Below are 14,531 nucleotides of genomic sequence, written 5' to 3'. Positions count from 1 at the left end.
GCAATCATTCATAAATTTCAAGCCAACCCTTGGCTACGCTCACTTCTACAGTAGTCAATAAAAATATATCTCTCTTGAGAGCACGAAAAACTAGAAAAAAATTGTTCTCTTTCAAGCAGGAATGAAATTTCTATAGCCCAGGTTTAAATGCGCGGCATATGCATTACACCGAGGCCCCGAGCCTTTTAGGACTGAACCCCTCCCACCCTGCCCCCCCCCAAAAAAAAATCCATAATCACGTTATAGCAAATTTCGCATCATTTTTGCGGCCACTGTCCTGCTTCTGAAGCTTCACGCACGCAATGACGTCCCACTAAATTACCGCAATCTCTGCCTGGCTCGACTGCAAAAATATAGTGTCATAAAAAGTATTTCCGCGAAAATGCAGCACTAGTTGAAATTGCATTTAATTGCATTCACTGTGTCGAAAAATATTAAAGAATGTACAAATTTAAATTAAATACTGCTCTAATTAAAGCTCTGCCCTGTTGAAGTGACCAGTATAAAGATATCAAAGCCAATGTGGGCTATATACAATACGCTGCGATTGTTAATTCATGCCGCAAACGCGCACGTTTAGCGCTTTCATTGCTCAAACGAGAGGGTGATAAATGTGGGTCATGGTAGAGTCAAGCACATTGCATCCCTATCTAGTGCTTTCGTTTAATAATAGAGCGAGAAAAAAATCCCGAAGTTAGGTGCGATCACGGGTGCCAGCTGATGCATCAAGCCGGCGAGCGCGCGATGGCCTGCGAAGCGTGCCGTGCGCAGCGCGCACAGCCGGCGGGCGAGGAGAATCGAGGAGGAAAGCGCGGGAGTGGAGGAGAATGTCGCTACTTTCAAATTATTAAGGGGCTTTTGGCCTTGCCAGGGATGTGGCTCCACCTATCGGCACAGTGGGGAACGTTCACATGTAGTTCCGGACACTGCCGCTATGCGGCTGCACCCGTCCGCATCCGGGGACCGAAACTAGAACTAATCACGGACACAACACTTTCCTGATAACGGTTGGATATGAATACGTGGTGTGCCGCGGAATTGCGAATGATTCTGTGAAAAGGTTTCGCATATTTTGCTATTCATTGCGACTGTGTGCTGGCCGCAGTACTTTTCATGCATTGAAACATGTTTTGTTTGGTCCATTGGCTGCATTCTTCTAGACGAATAAAAGTCAAGTTCCTTTTGGGAAATTTGTGGCACTGTCATTTATTCCAATCCTATTCGCGCACGTTCTTAAGGAACCTCCTGAGGCAATTGCCGTCAATAGCAGACTAATTATTTTCACATTAATACATACGCCTACCCTATAATTTAGTGACACACTGGCGCTTCCGCTGAGGTGAGCCTCAAGCTCGTCTCAGCCTCAAAAAAAGAAAACTAAATGTTGACGTAGCGGTCGAAATGCCGGACGCTAAAGAAATTCAAAATTCGCGCCAAACAGCTTAAGATCTTGACATAACCGCCTTTTCCGGTTGTGACGTCACTTTTTATTCTGATATTTTGCTTGCTCTTAGCTGTCCCCATAGAGTTTCTCACTATTACCTAGAGGGAAATCTGGCGCTGCTGCGCTGTGGTATGCATGGGAATGCCGGTATATTGTGACTTCGGATTGACATCGTTCTCGGAGAGACAGGACACCTTGAAGACGCGCCTGGCAAGTACCGTTCAGTCTGTCACAATGATTCATTTCCTACTAAAACAGCGCGTAAAAAGCTGTTTTAGCTTTATTATTACGCGAAAACATGTTTTGTTTAACTATGAAAACTTGTTATTGCGTGTACGACTATACGTTACGTAAAAAATATCAGCAGGCCGCTAAAGTTGGAGGACAGACGACAAGGTTCGCGCTCGCTCTGAAACAGTTGGTCGTCTGTTCTTGCTTTTCTTCGCTTGGCGATGCAGTGCGGGTGAGTAAAGATGTAATATGCGTGAATGGAAACATTCATTAAGATTTTACTTTGAGAACGCGTTATTTATGTAGTCATATCCACGTTTTAGACGAAGCCTCTTACAACACCAGCCAACACGAGCCTCGCAGACACATATACGGTGATTCCCATGACGGCACGGTGCCCCCTTAAGAAACTCCCATAGACGGTGGCGCCAGGTTTCCCTCTAGGTATTATAGTGAGAAACTCTATGGCTGTCCCCACGATACGTAGATGGCGACGGTTGCAACGAGTCGCCATTTTCTTGACATGTGGGCTTCTATGGAAGCTTCGCTACCAGTTTGCATATACCTTGCATCATCTGCTCCACAGAGCTTCCCCTTCATAGCGTGGTTCGATGCTCGGTCGCTCCGTCAAAACCAGTCAGTAAGTTCCGCGCTCCCTGTTCGCCGACAGCCAAGAGTCTCGCCATTGCGCAATCCAGCGTCCGCGCGTTGTCGTGGGACTCTCCTGAAGCCGCTTCGGTCTCCAGTAGCGTGTTTCCCATAGGTGGCAGAGCGGGCGCATTCAAAGTAACACCCCTCAATTTTTCAAAAGTAGCGCCATTCTTAGATCTTTCCGCCACCCAGCTCACCCTGGCACGTCCTCCTCCACGCTTCCTGTCGCCCTAGCCTCCTCCGCTCCCCCATTGGCCAATCTGTGTCGCATGGAAGCAGGCGCCGCGCTTTTGTATATTTTTTTCTTTCCAGCGCGCAGCAGGCGCCGCGCTTTTGTATATTTTTTCTTTCCAGCGCGCGCCGACCTCCATTGTTGGGCCTGCGCGACGAAAGTACGGCAGGCGGACTGACGGAGTGCGTTAGCGTAACAGAACGTGCAGGGCCGGGAACTTAATTGCGATGCCGTGCTGCTGCGCCTTCGGTTGCCGCAACAGACACAGCGAGGGCAAAAAGCTTTTTGCTTTGTCGTCCGGCGGGCGCAACGCAAAAAGAAGTGTGGATTCGCAGGATCGGGCGGGCTGACTTCGAGGAAGTGGCAAAGAACGCACGGCTTAGTGAAGTAAGGGCCACGGCTACTCACAACCTCTTATTTTGAGCCTAGTTCACGCCTTCCGCTTCGAACAAGTGTGTGTTCATGCTCTGCGGGGTTTTTAGCGCGTTGTTTGACTTTCTTTTTTCGAATGGGCTCTCTTTGTTTCATGTAGTATCGTCTTGCGGTGAAATGCACGCATCTGCAGCTGGCCTGTGACATAAAAGCAACTTTATTGAGGGTGTGTTTTGAGCTCCACCAGAAGTTAGCACATTCTCAACGCTTTTGCAAGGCTCACTATGACTTACGATGCAGTCTTTTAGCTTCGAATGTACGCCCGCATGTATTGATTTGGTTTGTGGTGATTAACATTTTTAACGTTCCGAAGCGACTAAAGCTAGGATGGAGGTCGTAGTGGATGGCACCGGATAACTTTATCTAGCTCACCTGGGGATGTTTAACGTGCACTTCGATCGTAGAGTCGTACGTGGGCCAGTAAATTCCTCGTTGGCGTTTCATAATACTCGCGCGCTAGCGCTGCTTTAGAAGTTGGCGCCTCGGCGCGGTTGTATTTCTTCAATAAATTTTATTTACTAGTTGTAACAACTTGTCATTACTTAGTATTATTGACGGCGCCTTCAGGGCACCAAAGCGGCAACGGGAACACCAAAGCTAGAACCAGGGCTGGATGGGGCTCGCCGAAGCCTGTGCATGCCAAGGGGGTATAAGATCGCGGACAGCCAATTTTGTACGCGAACACTCCCTGCGACGCCTGCATTAGTGTAATGTTACGTGCTCTTCAGAAGCCTCTGTTAGCCATTACATGTGCCCTCCTGGAGCAGTACTTGTAAAAAAAAAAAAAAACAATATATCGTCACGATTACCAAAGCACCCCGCAATGAAAAAAACGGCCCTGTTGCCAGGCATTGCTGACCGCACACAGCCGGAATCTCTCACGCGCCGACCGAACAAAAGTGTCCTGCAGGTACGTGAATGAACCTACGAAACCACGCACACATACTTTCACGCTGTCAACAGCTGAAACTTTGGTAATTACGCGCGTGTTTGAGTACACCGCGTGCTTGCGTCGTGTTTCAGCAACACGAACTCTCAACGTCGCGCGCTTTACGCCTTAAATACGCCTTGAATAATGGTCATTTTCTCTATTTCTTCCGCAATTCTAACACGAAATTCTAAAGGCCCGTTACCGACTGACGAAGACAGATCACGATTGAAAAAACTGCTCCGCAGGGCTCGAACGAACTTTCCTGCGGATTTCCTCCCGTAGCGTGTTAGCCGTCGTCTGCTACGGCAGGCCCACCACCGGTAGCGCCACCGTCGAGGCCGCGCCGAGTGGAGGAGGAGGGAAGCGAATGGCGCTACTTTGGGCGATTGAGGGGTTTTAATTCAAAGTCGTTGAAAGAAGCGCGGAGTCGTCGACCGACTGCTGGCGGAACTGGGCAAGTTCGTGTGTCAAGCTGTCAAGAGAGACATGGCAACCTTCTTGCTCGGCTACTGGGACATTCGAGGCCTCGGCGAGCCCATCCGCTACCTGATGGCCCACGCCGGAGTCCCCTTCGAGGACAAGAGGTATGCGGCTCCGACATCCTGGAATTGCCGCGGCAGCGCATGCCGGTTTCCCGCCTCGTCCGGTTACGGCTTGCGCCACACATTGTTACGGCGACACGAGGCAGTAGTGGAGAGATTTCGAGCCTTCCTGTATGGCGCCGTGCCAGAACAAGGCGACGTGCTTCCGTTGAGCAGAACTCTTCGCTCGAATGTTTCCTACGGCATGACGATTATAGGTGGCATTGCAAAGCAAACTGCAAGCCATACCTTTGGTCTTGAGTAAATTATTTCAGCGTTCCTCTCGCCGCCATGCTGGCAGCATTTCAGTCGGCGTGTAGGGCCCGTTCTTCCGAGATTTCATAGGTAATTACCCAGCCCCAGCTACCGGAAACCTATCCAGCATCCTCCACTGACAAAGCCTAAGCGTAGCACCTTAGTAAAGTTTATTTATGGACTTTCGTTGTAGCGTGTCGGAAGACGCTGTTGAACAGCGTCGAAAAGGGCCCAGGTGCGCGTACTTGTCTCTCACCTTCACTTACATGACTTCGATCGGAAAGCGATTGTAACATTTTCTATTTTTAATGCGCTAGAATTCCGCTCGCGTTTTGCGGCACACGTGCCACGCGCTCTGTAGCTCGCGAGCCTTTCGGTGCCTCTTACCCACTGAACACGGACGCCAGCGTAGCTCAAACATATGCGCCGACTGAGCGGGATGTTCCTTCAGCACGGTCAAGAATTTTGCGCGCTGGCAGTTGCATACGTCGCAGGTTGGACACCCGGCCTATACAGCGTCAGTATCCTCGGGGTGGGGGCCGAATATGCAAATGCTTATGTGTCAGCTCTCGGTGCAATTGATAAAATTTAGACAAAAGCCTAGCATAAGTGAACGCTGCAATCTTTAGACGAGAATTAATCCGTATCCTTCATCTGCTGACTCCCACCTAGTTCGACTGCTACATTGAGGCGGCACACTCCATCATTGAGATCATAGCTCACTAAACTTTGCTCTCTATGAAAGAATCGCAACTGCTCCTAAGTATATATTAAAGTTTTACTGGAAGAAAAGTTAAAACGGTGCCGTTCGATAACGCCAAGCTGGGAGCGTATCGTTCCTGAGTTCGCCGTGTCGCCGGGCGTGGCGCTATCAAATGGTGTACTTTCCAAGATATTAACACTTCAAATTCGGAGCGCATTCAGCAGCTCACCGAAGGCTTCATTTTATGGGATTCTTCGTCTCTTATCGCTGAGCATTTTTGAGCCACGGTAGCTGCTCCCGCTGGATGTTCGCGTAGAGGTGCTCAATTTAATTTTACTTTGTATACGTAAAAAAACGTTTTATATCGGGAACCATAATTTCTGTAATGTAGCACACACGAGGAACTACCGGAACTGATCACTTAAATTTTCTCTCCATGTATCGCCGATTGGAATTTATTCCCCGTTGCTTCCGTAGTGTACTTCTGTTGCTTTTAAATATTTCCTAAAACCATCCTAATTCTTTGCTGCTCCGGCAGCACTTACTGCCTGAAGTATGTCAAAATATAATAAAAGAAACCCATACATATGACATGGGTCCTGGATTTATCTTTCGGGAAAGCGCGGAAAGGTCAGTCAGTCACTTTCGTAGCTTCAACGCAAGCCTTCCCCGAAGTCGACTCCCGAGCTGCACGTTGGTATTCTTACTATATAGTTAGGGAATACAGATTAGACAGCCATATAGGTTTCTTGGAAATGCGCATTCAATCACGAATGCTATCTCGGTCGATCAAAAGCATAATCTAAAGCTAACATAGAGAGATTAAGTGGGCTTTCGCAATGATATTTCTGTTAATACACGAGAGTGATTGCCAGCCCCTCCACGCAGGTGAGTCTTGTTCGGATTCTCGTGAAAAAAGAAATGATATATGGCATACGTCCTGTGAAAAAGTTTACCTTTGGAAGGCTGCAGTAGTGCGTTGTGCTAGTAGTATACCAGCGAATTTGAACAAGAAAAAAAAATTGAGAGGCAGACATAAAGCGACATGTGAAGGCGACCGGAAGGAAGCAGAAGACACCTTCCTGCCGCTTTGTCCATGTCTGCATCTCGATTTTTCCATTTATAAAGCTTACTGGCACTCTCCCTGTATAACCATGTACCAACTATCCCAACAAGCGGCCGCATGTCGATGGCGGCTGAATGCATAACGCTTGTCCCTTGGGTGCACGCTGGCTCACCGCAGGTGGTCGAGTATAATCTGTAGCCCGTATGCCTAGGTGGCTTTCCTTATGACTCGGTGTGCTGTTTCGCTACCTCAAACCACATAAATCCAACTCTTTTAAATACAAGAAGAAATCGAGTTGGAAGCAGGAAGCAATAACAAATTCTCATAACGAGGCACATATATTTTAACGGGTTGCGTGAATTGGCTGGTGTGGTGTACAGCGTTTCTTTCGGTAGCGGCCGCTTCTACGTAGGGCTGACAGTCTGTCGTGTTAGCCAGAGATTCATGGAGGATAGAAGGTCGTTAACCGGAGGATCGCCATCGTATCGTTCTTTGCACTGTCGAGACTGTGAATGCATACCACATTTGATGAGTGCGCTGTTTTACACAGGCACATGAATGAAGAAATGCCTATAATGGTCGAGGCATGGCATATAAATAGTAGTGGGAGCGCATGCGTGAGCTAACCTTCGAATAACTTTCACAAAGCAAAAATGAAATGCCTAAACAGTTATCTCTCACGTAAGCCCGCACGTGTGGCCAGTTGACGGGTTGCGCTATCATGCCTGAGCGTGCGCCGATAAGTTTTTGCCCACTTTCTTTTCCGCCACGCCCTTCGGTTGATAGTCGGGCGTTTATGCCTGGTTATCTTGTGTCCGTGTCTCCACGCCGTACCTTCTTTTAGGATGAATCTCTACAAACTAGCTCACTTTTCTGGGGTACTGTATCGGTTCGGTTGGAATCGGCTCCACGTTGTGCGACAGCGCACTTTTATCAAATTCTGCCTTATGCCTGAAGTCGCAGTGCGGTATAGGGGCCTTTTTGTGGGACATAATGCACCGTGCATTCAGTTATCGATACTGGTGTGGGAAAAAAATGTGACTGCGTTAAAACCATTTTCTATAACCGCGCTGCCATAGCAGGCAACATCGTTTGTGTCATTTCTGTCTTGCTCTTGGCGGCTGTAGGAACTGTTCTAGTGCCTCTTCCACTATGCGGCGAGATTGAGCTTCTCCAATGGATTTCTTGGCTTCCAGGTTCCTTGCGCTTAAAGTATCATATTGAGTAAATCACTTTGAGATTGTCATTATGTTTTTATCTCCAGACTTTGACGAGGCACTTTTAGGTATATGGATCCTCACCGAATGTTAGGACAAGTAGTGAAAGAAGCCTAACAACTGAATGCTGCTAAGCGCAATTCCAAGATGGAACAGAAAATAGACACACAAGAACAGGACAAGCACTAAGTCGCAACTAAATTTTATTCTGAAGACTTCACCTACTTAAGTACACGGCACACCAGGATTTGTTTCTGGGTCCCAGGCAGAGCAACCGCACTTCAAGGTCGCACGAACGTTTGTTAATGACTTCCTTTATTTATGGGGGGCTCTCCAGAAATTACGTTTTACAAAATGTAATGTACAACTTCCCTTTGTTGTCACGCTGTGTATATGGTCATTCCAAGAAAGATTATTTTTAAAAACCACGCCTAAGTACTTGCAACTGCTTAGCTCAATAAATTTTTCAGCTTGTGGAAAGTAATTTGTGGCAAGCGGTACAATCTTGTTAATAAGCGAACGACATTGCACTTGGCAGAGTTATTTCATGCTCTACCTGTCGCAACACGTCGTCAGTGTCAGAAGGTCAATTTGTAGGATACTTTAGTCAGCAGGGGACGCAATGGCGCGGTATATGAAAGAATCAGCATAAAGGCGTATGCGACAGGAAGGATGCTTCCCTATGTCTTTGTGAATTTCAGAAATGACAGCGGGCCCAATGCGGTACAATGCCCGACAAAACATTAATCTCTGTTGAGGTCGGACCCTCAAGAACAACACGCTGCTTTCTACCAGTCAGATACGCCTCGATCCATTTCATCAATGATGCTGGAGTTTTGATGGCAGAGAGTTTCAACAGTAGAAATTTACGTGCAGCAGAATGATCAGAATGATCAGGACCAAATGCCGAACAAACTTTAACGTTTCTGAGAAGCAAATCCATGTTGTGTCATTTTTATGTTTTCGATTTGTTCGAAGTCGGTAAAAATTGGCAAGTCTTCCGCAATAGCCGCAGTGCCGGAAAATATTGATTGGAAGTAGGGATTAAAGTGTTCAGCTTTGCTGGTTACGTCTTCACCATAATTTACGTCATTTATGGTGTCATGGACGGCTACTTTACTGTTTCTTTTACTTTAGACATCCAAAGACCTTTCGGAGTATATTTTATTTTGTCACCTAATATGCTCAGATATGTAGCCACGGCTTCTCTCCTTTCTTTGTTTACTGACTCGTTTAAATCTTTCATCTTCACATACATGTCGGAATGCGGGCATCCGCTATATTTGCGATATAATCGATGCCTTGTGTTAATAATTGATCGAACGTGGCGGTTAATCCATGGCTTATAACTGTGGTGGGGAAGATGCGATGCGCTGAACCACTGGCAGTAGTTCAGCTTTCAACAAACATCAGGCAGAATTCACGTCAATCTTTGAGGTGTGTGCACGTAATTATGGTAGACAGCGGTAAAATTCTAGAGATAGGAAGAAGTAATCTGCTTTATTATTAAAAAACACGTTTCGTGGCGGTGGGCTTTTTCGGCGCATAGCAGCGTGCATAAATTTTCCAGTAACAACTTCATGGTCGCTTGTTCCAGGAATTGCGGTGTTGCTGGACACAAGATCTCGATCGTTACGGAGAAACAGATCTAGTACACTTTTATTAGTTGGTTGTAACCTTGTTCGAACTGGAACAGAGAATTGGCTTTTATCAGCTCGCTAAATGCTGTGGAGGTGTGAGATGAATTAGTTTCCGATTGAAAGCTTTCCCATTTATTGTGGAGAATGTTAAAGTTGCCACCAAGAATAATATATACCGTGCTTTAAGGAAAGCAGCACGCCATTCAATTGAAAGAAACAATCCCGTGGCCTGCATTTTGGAGGCCTGTAAGACGATCCAACTGCTACGGAGCGGCCGTTTGCGAGCATCACTTTACACCAGACCGTTTCAGAAATGCTGCTTTGCTTGTTGGTGGAAGTTCTGCTCTCACTGCTCTGGGTCAAAACAAAAACACCACCACCGTGAACTAGTGCAGTCTTTTTTGTACACATCGTAGTCTGACGAAAATATTTCGCCGTTGTAGACTGAGGTATCTAGCCATGATTCTGTACCAATCACTACATGTTTTGTCAATTCCAAAAGGGATTCAAACTCTTTTAATAACTTTTGTACTTCGACAATTCACAACAATGAGATTAAGCTTATGTGTTCTCTTCTGAGATGTGCTGAACTGTGATGGCTATCCATCTCTTCTTGGTCATCACTACCAGAATTATACTTGGTCTTTTTGCCCATTTTGAGCTTATTGGAAATAAGTTTGAAGTCACCGCCACGTAATTTAGTGAACTGAAGCAATTGCTTGCGCTCAAGACGAACCTTCTTCATTCTTCTGCGTTCCCTGTACGTAAGTTTCACGAACGGCGCGCTAATATCTATGCGATATATGGCGTTGGGAAAGGATAGGACGCGCAGTGTTCAGGAAAGGCTAGCAAGATAGACGACTATTGTTTTACAAGAGGAGCCCCAAATAATCTAGAATATTTTCGAAATCTTTCGAAACGTTTGAATATTTCCGTCTATCTAATATACCAGCAAGGTCATTATACCTGTTTCAGCATTTGCACTGGGGCGTTCAGTATCGCGCAACAAGTTTTTTTTTTATTGGACTCGTATTGTATCTTTATATCCAGCACGACCATTCGATGGCGAGCTTGATTCCTCATGACTATTACTTTTGACATTCCCAAAGAATTGCATGGGGTCATCTTCTATGCTAGAACAAATTAACGTGTAAGAACATGTTATTTTGTTTCGTAAGTAATGTTCCGCAACAAAATTGTGAAATATGTAATTATTCGGTATGTTGGGATCACAAACAAACAAAAAAACGTTTGCAAGCTTTCTGTCATTTTATTTACGGGAAACGGCTCCTTTCCTAGCTTCGCCTATTCTCTGCCTTTGTCACGCTGGCTTTGTCACGCAAAAGCGCTTTGTCACGATCCTAGGACGGCTTGCTGGGAACACGTTTGAAGGCGCGGCGTCAATCATGCGGAGGTAGAAAGCGTCGCCTCTTTTTGCCGCAGTAGTGCAACCACTAAGATCAAGTGCACTGCCGCCGTAACTGGGGAACTGTCGTGTACAGCGGTTGATTCGCCGACTGTGGACCGTTCTCTTGGTCGCGCTTTGTGACGTTTTTTTACGAGTCCAAGTGCAGAGAACGCTGGCACAGCCTTTAAGGAAGGGCACTCGACCTCTGCGCAAACATGTAAACGGCGCCCTTCGAGAAAAGCTGTTGTCTTATCTTAGGTGTGGGTATTAGGAGTTGGGCAGTGTGCTCCTATTCAGTGAGGGGCGTTTACGGTCCAGCGATAGGGCCGCCCGACGTAGCAGTGCGAGACAAGACCGGCATCACTACGCTGAAAAAAAAAAATTGATATCAGCATCAGCCTACAGCTTCTTAAAGGGCAAGATAACTCGCTCATAATTTTTGTCCATAACATCGTAATCGTCATACTGCTTATCTGGCGCACAAGTATTCTCCTAGCGCGATTTTCATCACGCGATGCTTGTGTAGAATCTAGATATTCTCGATGTGGCAGTTCGGCATGCCCATTTAGGTAATAACATTTTAAATAAGAATATTGTCACATTAAACACCCAGCAAGCATACAGCTTGCGAACATTACAACAGCCATTTCGAAAATTTTTTGATCATTTTAGTAATGAACTGAAGCATAACTGCGAGTCGGCCTAGTTGGAACATATTCATTATTTAAAAACTTTAAGAAAGATCGCGCAGATTTGTGGGTATTTAAGCAGGAAGTTCTCCGAAAATAAAACCAGTTGTTAGAAAGCGCTGGTCCTTGTGTTGCCCTTTTCTTTGTCCCTGTCTGTTTGCACACAAAACGTTTTTAAATAACATTATAGTAATCCCTTCTGACTACTATAGTTCCATTCTCTTCAAAAACATGAGACGTTGCAGGCACCTTTGCAGGAACAGAAAAGTTTACAAGGGCCTTCGTCTTACATTGCTCAGAAATCTGGTTTGCTTAATTTCACGTAACATAACCAAGCGGTGGTGCAAGAAATGCTTAAGCGGAGCAGTTGCTTGCCTCGATCGCCAGGCTAGATACGCTTGTATCTACAATCCCCCATTTCGAAATCCGTTCAATATCGTTATTAGCACTCTACTGATACGGCATGACTGGGCGCGTTTTTTTTTTCGTGTGCTTATGAAGTTGGTGATATGTAGCGGACAGAAATTTCAAGGCGCTCTTCGTGGCACTTCGTCGCGTCCTTGCAACCGTACTTGCAGTCGTGACGATGCGCCTGTACATGGATCAAAGTTCCAGCCTACATTTGTATGTCATTCCATGGTCGAGGCTGCGCTGATCGGGTGAAGGAACGCAATACGCCCTACAGGCGAGTGAGATCACATGTTAACTCGAAAGGATGCTTTCTGCCCGCGTAGTTGGCGTACTGCTCTCTGTGCAGATCCGGTGCCGCAGCGTCATCGCACGTCCCCGGCAGAAACTGTTTACTCTGGTTTTGATTGGCAACCAGACGCCAATGGCATCAAGGATACTTCAGCTGCATCCACAAAATACGCTTCAATAGCAAATTTCAGTTCACCGTGAAGTTGGGTAAGCCAAAAAAGACGCAATGACGAAATTCAGATGCCAACTCCATGAGGTTTCTGCCCGACGAAGCCGCCTGGTCTGTCCATCTGGAAGCCCTTCCCATTCCAATCCCCTTATGCAGAACCGACGCTGGAAGAAAGCTTTATATCGTGGATAAAGCTATCACACAAATACTGGTCTGCTCCCAACGTCCTGAAAGGTCATCTTCATGGGCTTAATCCATCTTTGAAGCTACAAGTGCCATCAAAAGTTTCCAGCTGTGAGGCGACAGTATTGTGTCGCCTCTGACTCGGCGTGGCATCTATGGGCTTAATCCATCTTTGAAGCTACAAGTGCCATCAAAAGTTTCCAGCTGTGAGGCGACAGTATTGTGTCGCCTCTGACTCGGCGTGGCATCTACGAAGGTGCGACTCTTGTGGAACCGCAGAAACAATTGAACACATCCTATGTATCTGCCCCCAATATGACGCCAAGCGTGAAGCCCTTCGGCGACCATTGAACTAGCTCGACTCTAGACCATTTTCGGAAATGGAGGTCCCTGGACTATGGCCGTACACGCGTCGACGGCACAGAAAGCCACGCAAGCGTCATTGAAATACCTCAAGTCGACTGGTCTTGGCGACCCTGTGTAGACTCGGTGCCAACCTTCAAATGTGCGCGAAACTGCGCTTAGTCTCCTCTCTCTTCGTCCTCATACCCCTTCCCCCAGTGCGGGTAGCAAACCGGACGTGCGTCTGGTTAACCACCCGGCCTTTCCTTCCTTCTATTAAGGCGAAAGCCTTTGTTGGCTCATGGTAAAGTTCGTGTCAGCAAACCTGACCGCCGGGGTGTCCGCCGAAGCGTCATCACGCAATATGAAGACAGATTAAAGAAAGATTAAAGCATGGAGAATGATTGATAGTGACAGTTAGTGAATGATAACGTTATAATAGAGATTGCTACTGGTTAATAATGACTAGTAATGGCGAATATCTACAATGACTCCGAAATGACCAATATGTCTAACGACGGCTTGTAATGACACTTGATTACAAATGACTAGAAATTTCTAGTAATGAGTAGTAATGAGTAAAATAACTGCTAATGACTTGTAATGACTACTAATGACTACGAAATTGCCAATATGTCTAAGGACGGCTTGTAATGACCACAATTGATTACAAATGAATAAATATGCTTACTCTTGGGCAGCAATGACTAATAATGACTGAAATCATTTGTAATGACTAGTAATGACTGGTAACAAGTGGTCTGGCGGAAGCTACAAACGAACACCTTCCCCAACCCCTATATATAATCCAAGGCCTACCCAGGAGTCTTCACCCCCGAATGTAAGCTCTGCGGGGTCACAAAGGCAGATTCAAAACACATTTTATTCGATTGCGACAATCTAAAACCGAAAAGAGAATGGCCACTCTCTAACGAGCAAGAGTGGGAGGATGCGCTATCCAGCTCGGACCCGGCGGTTCAACTGCAGGCCGTCAGCAGGGCTTTGGAAGTCGCCGACAGACAGGGCCTCACGACCATAACAGGTGGTACTAGAGCAACTGATCGGACGGCCACCTTACGCACCCTGGAAGCCCATTAAATTCAACCAAATCCTTTCTGTTGACGAAATAAAGTTGTTACCACCACCACCACAGTAATGACCAGTAATGACTAATAATGACTGAAATGGCTTGTAATGACTGCTAATGACTACGAATTAAATGACCAATATGTCTAACAACGGCTTGTAATGACCACACTTGATGACAAATGACTAACAGTGCTTAGTATTGAGCAGCATAGACTAATAATGACTGAAATAACTTGGAATAATTAGGAATGACTACGAAATGATCAATGTGCCTAACGGTAACTTTTAACGACTGCAATTCATTAGAAATGACTAAAAATGCCTAATAATGACCAGTAATGTCTAATGACTGAAATGGACCACTAATGACTATGATATGACCAACATATCTAACGACCGCTTGTAATGACCAGAATTCATTACAGAAGACTAAAAATGCATTGTAGTGCGTAGCATTGACTAAAAGAAAGAAGAGAAAGAGAATCTGCAAGGAGAAAGAAGCGAATGATAAGAGGAAGAAAAGCAGGCTTTTGAGTTCACCTTTTAAGAGATCTTAAAGAGACCGTGTA

The 14,531-nt window shown here is 46.1% G+C and overlaps 1 protein-coding gene across 1 annotated transcript in view; it reads left to right on the top strand.

Annotated features, from left to right (window-relative positions):
- Positions 1 to 4,326: 4,326 nt before the first annotated feature.
- The window catches only part of LOC142584134 (glutathione S-transferase B-like), a 47,009-nt gene continuing 36,804 nt past the window's right edge, over positions 4,327 to 14,531 (top strand). The window contains exon 1 of the mRNA XM_075694307.1: positions 4,327 to 4,505. Coding sequence (XP_075550422.1) covers positions 4,408 to 4,505 — 98 coding nt within the window. The 5' untranslated portion in view covers positions 4,327 to 4,407. The remainder of the gene's footprint in view (positions 4,506 to 14,531) is intronic.

This window comes from Dermacentor variabilis, chromosome 6 (genome assembly GCF_050947875.1).
Source record: "Dermacentor variabilis isolate Ectoservices chromosome 6, ASM5094787v1, whole genome shotgun sequence".
NCBI classification, from domain to species: Eukaryota; Metazoa; Arthropoda; class Arachnida; order Ixodida; family Ixodidae; genus Dermacentor; species Dermacentor variabilis.
Note: the sequence above shows the minus strand (reverse complement) of the source record. Positions and strands in the feature narration are given on the sequence as shown.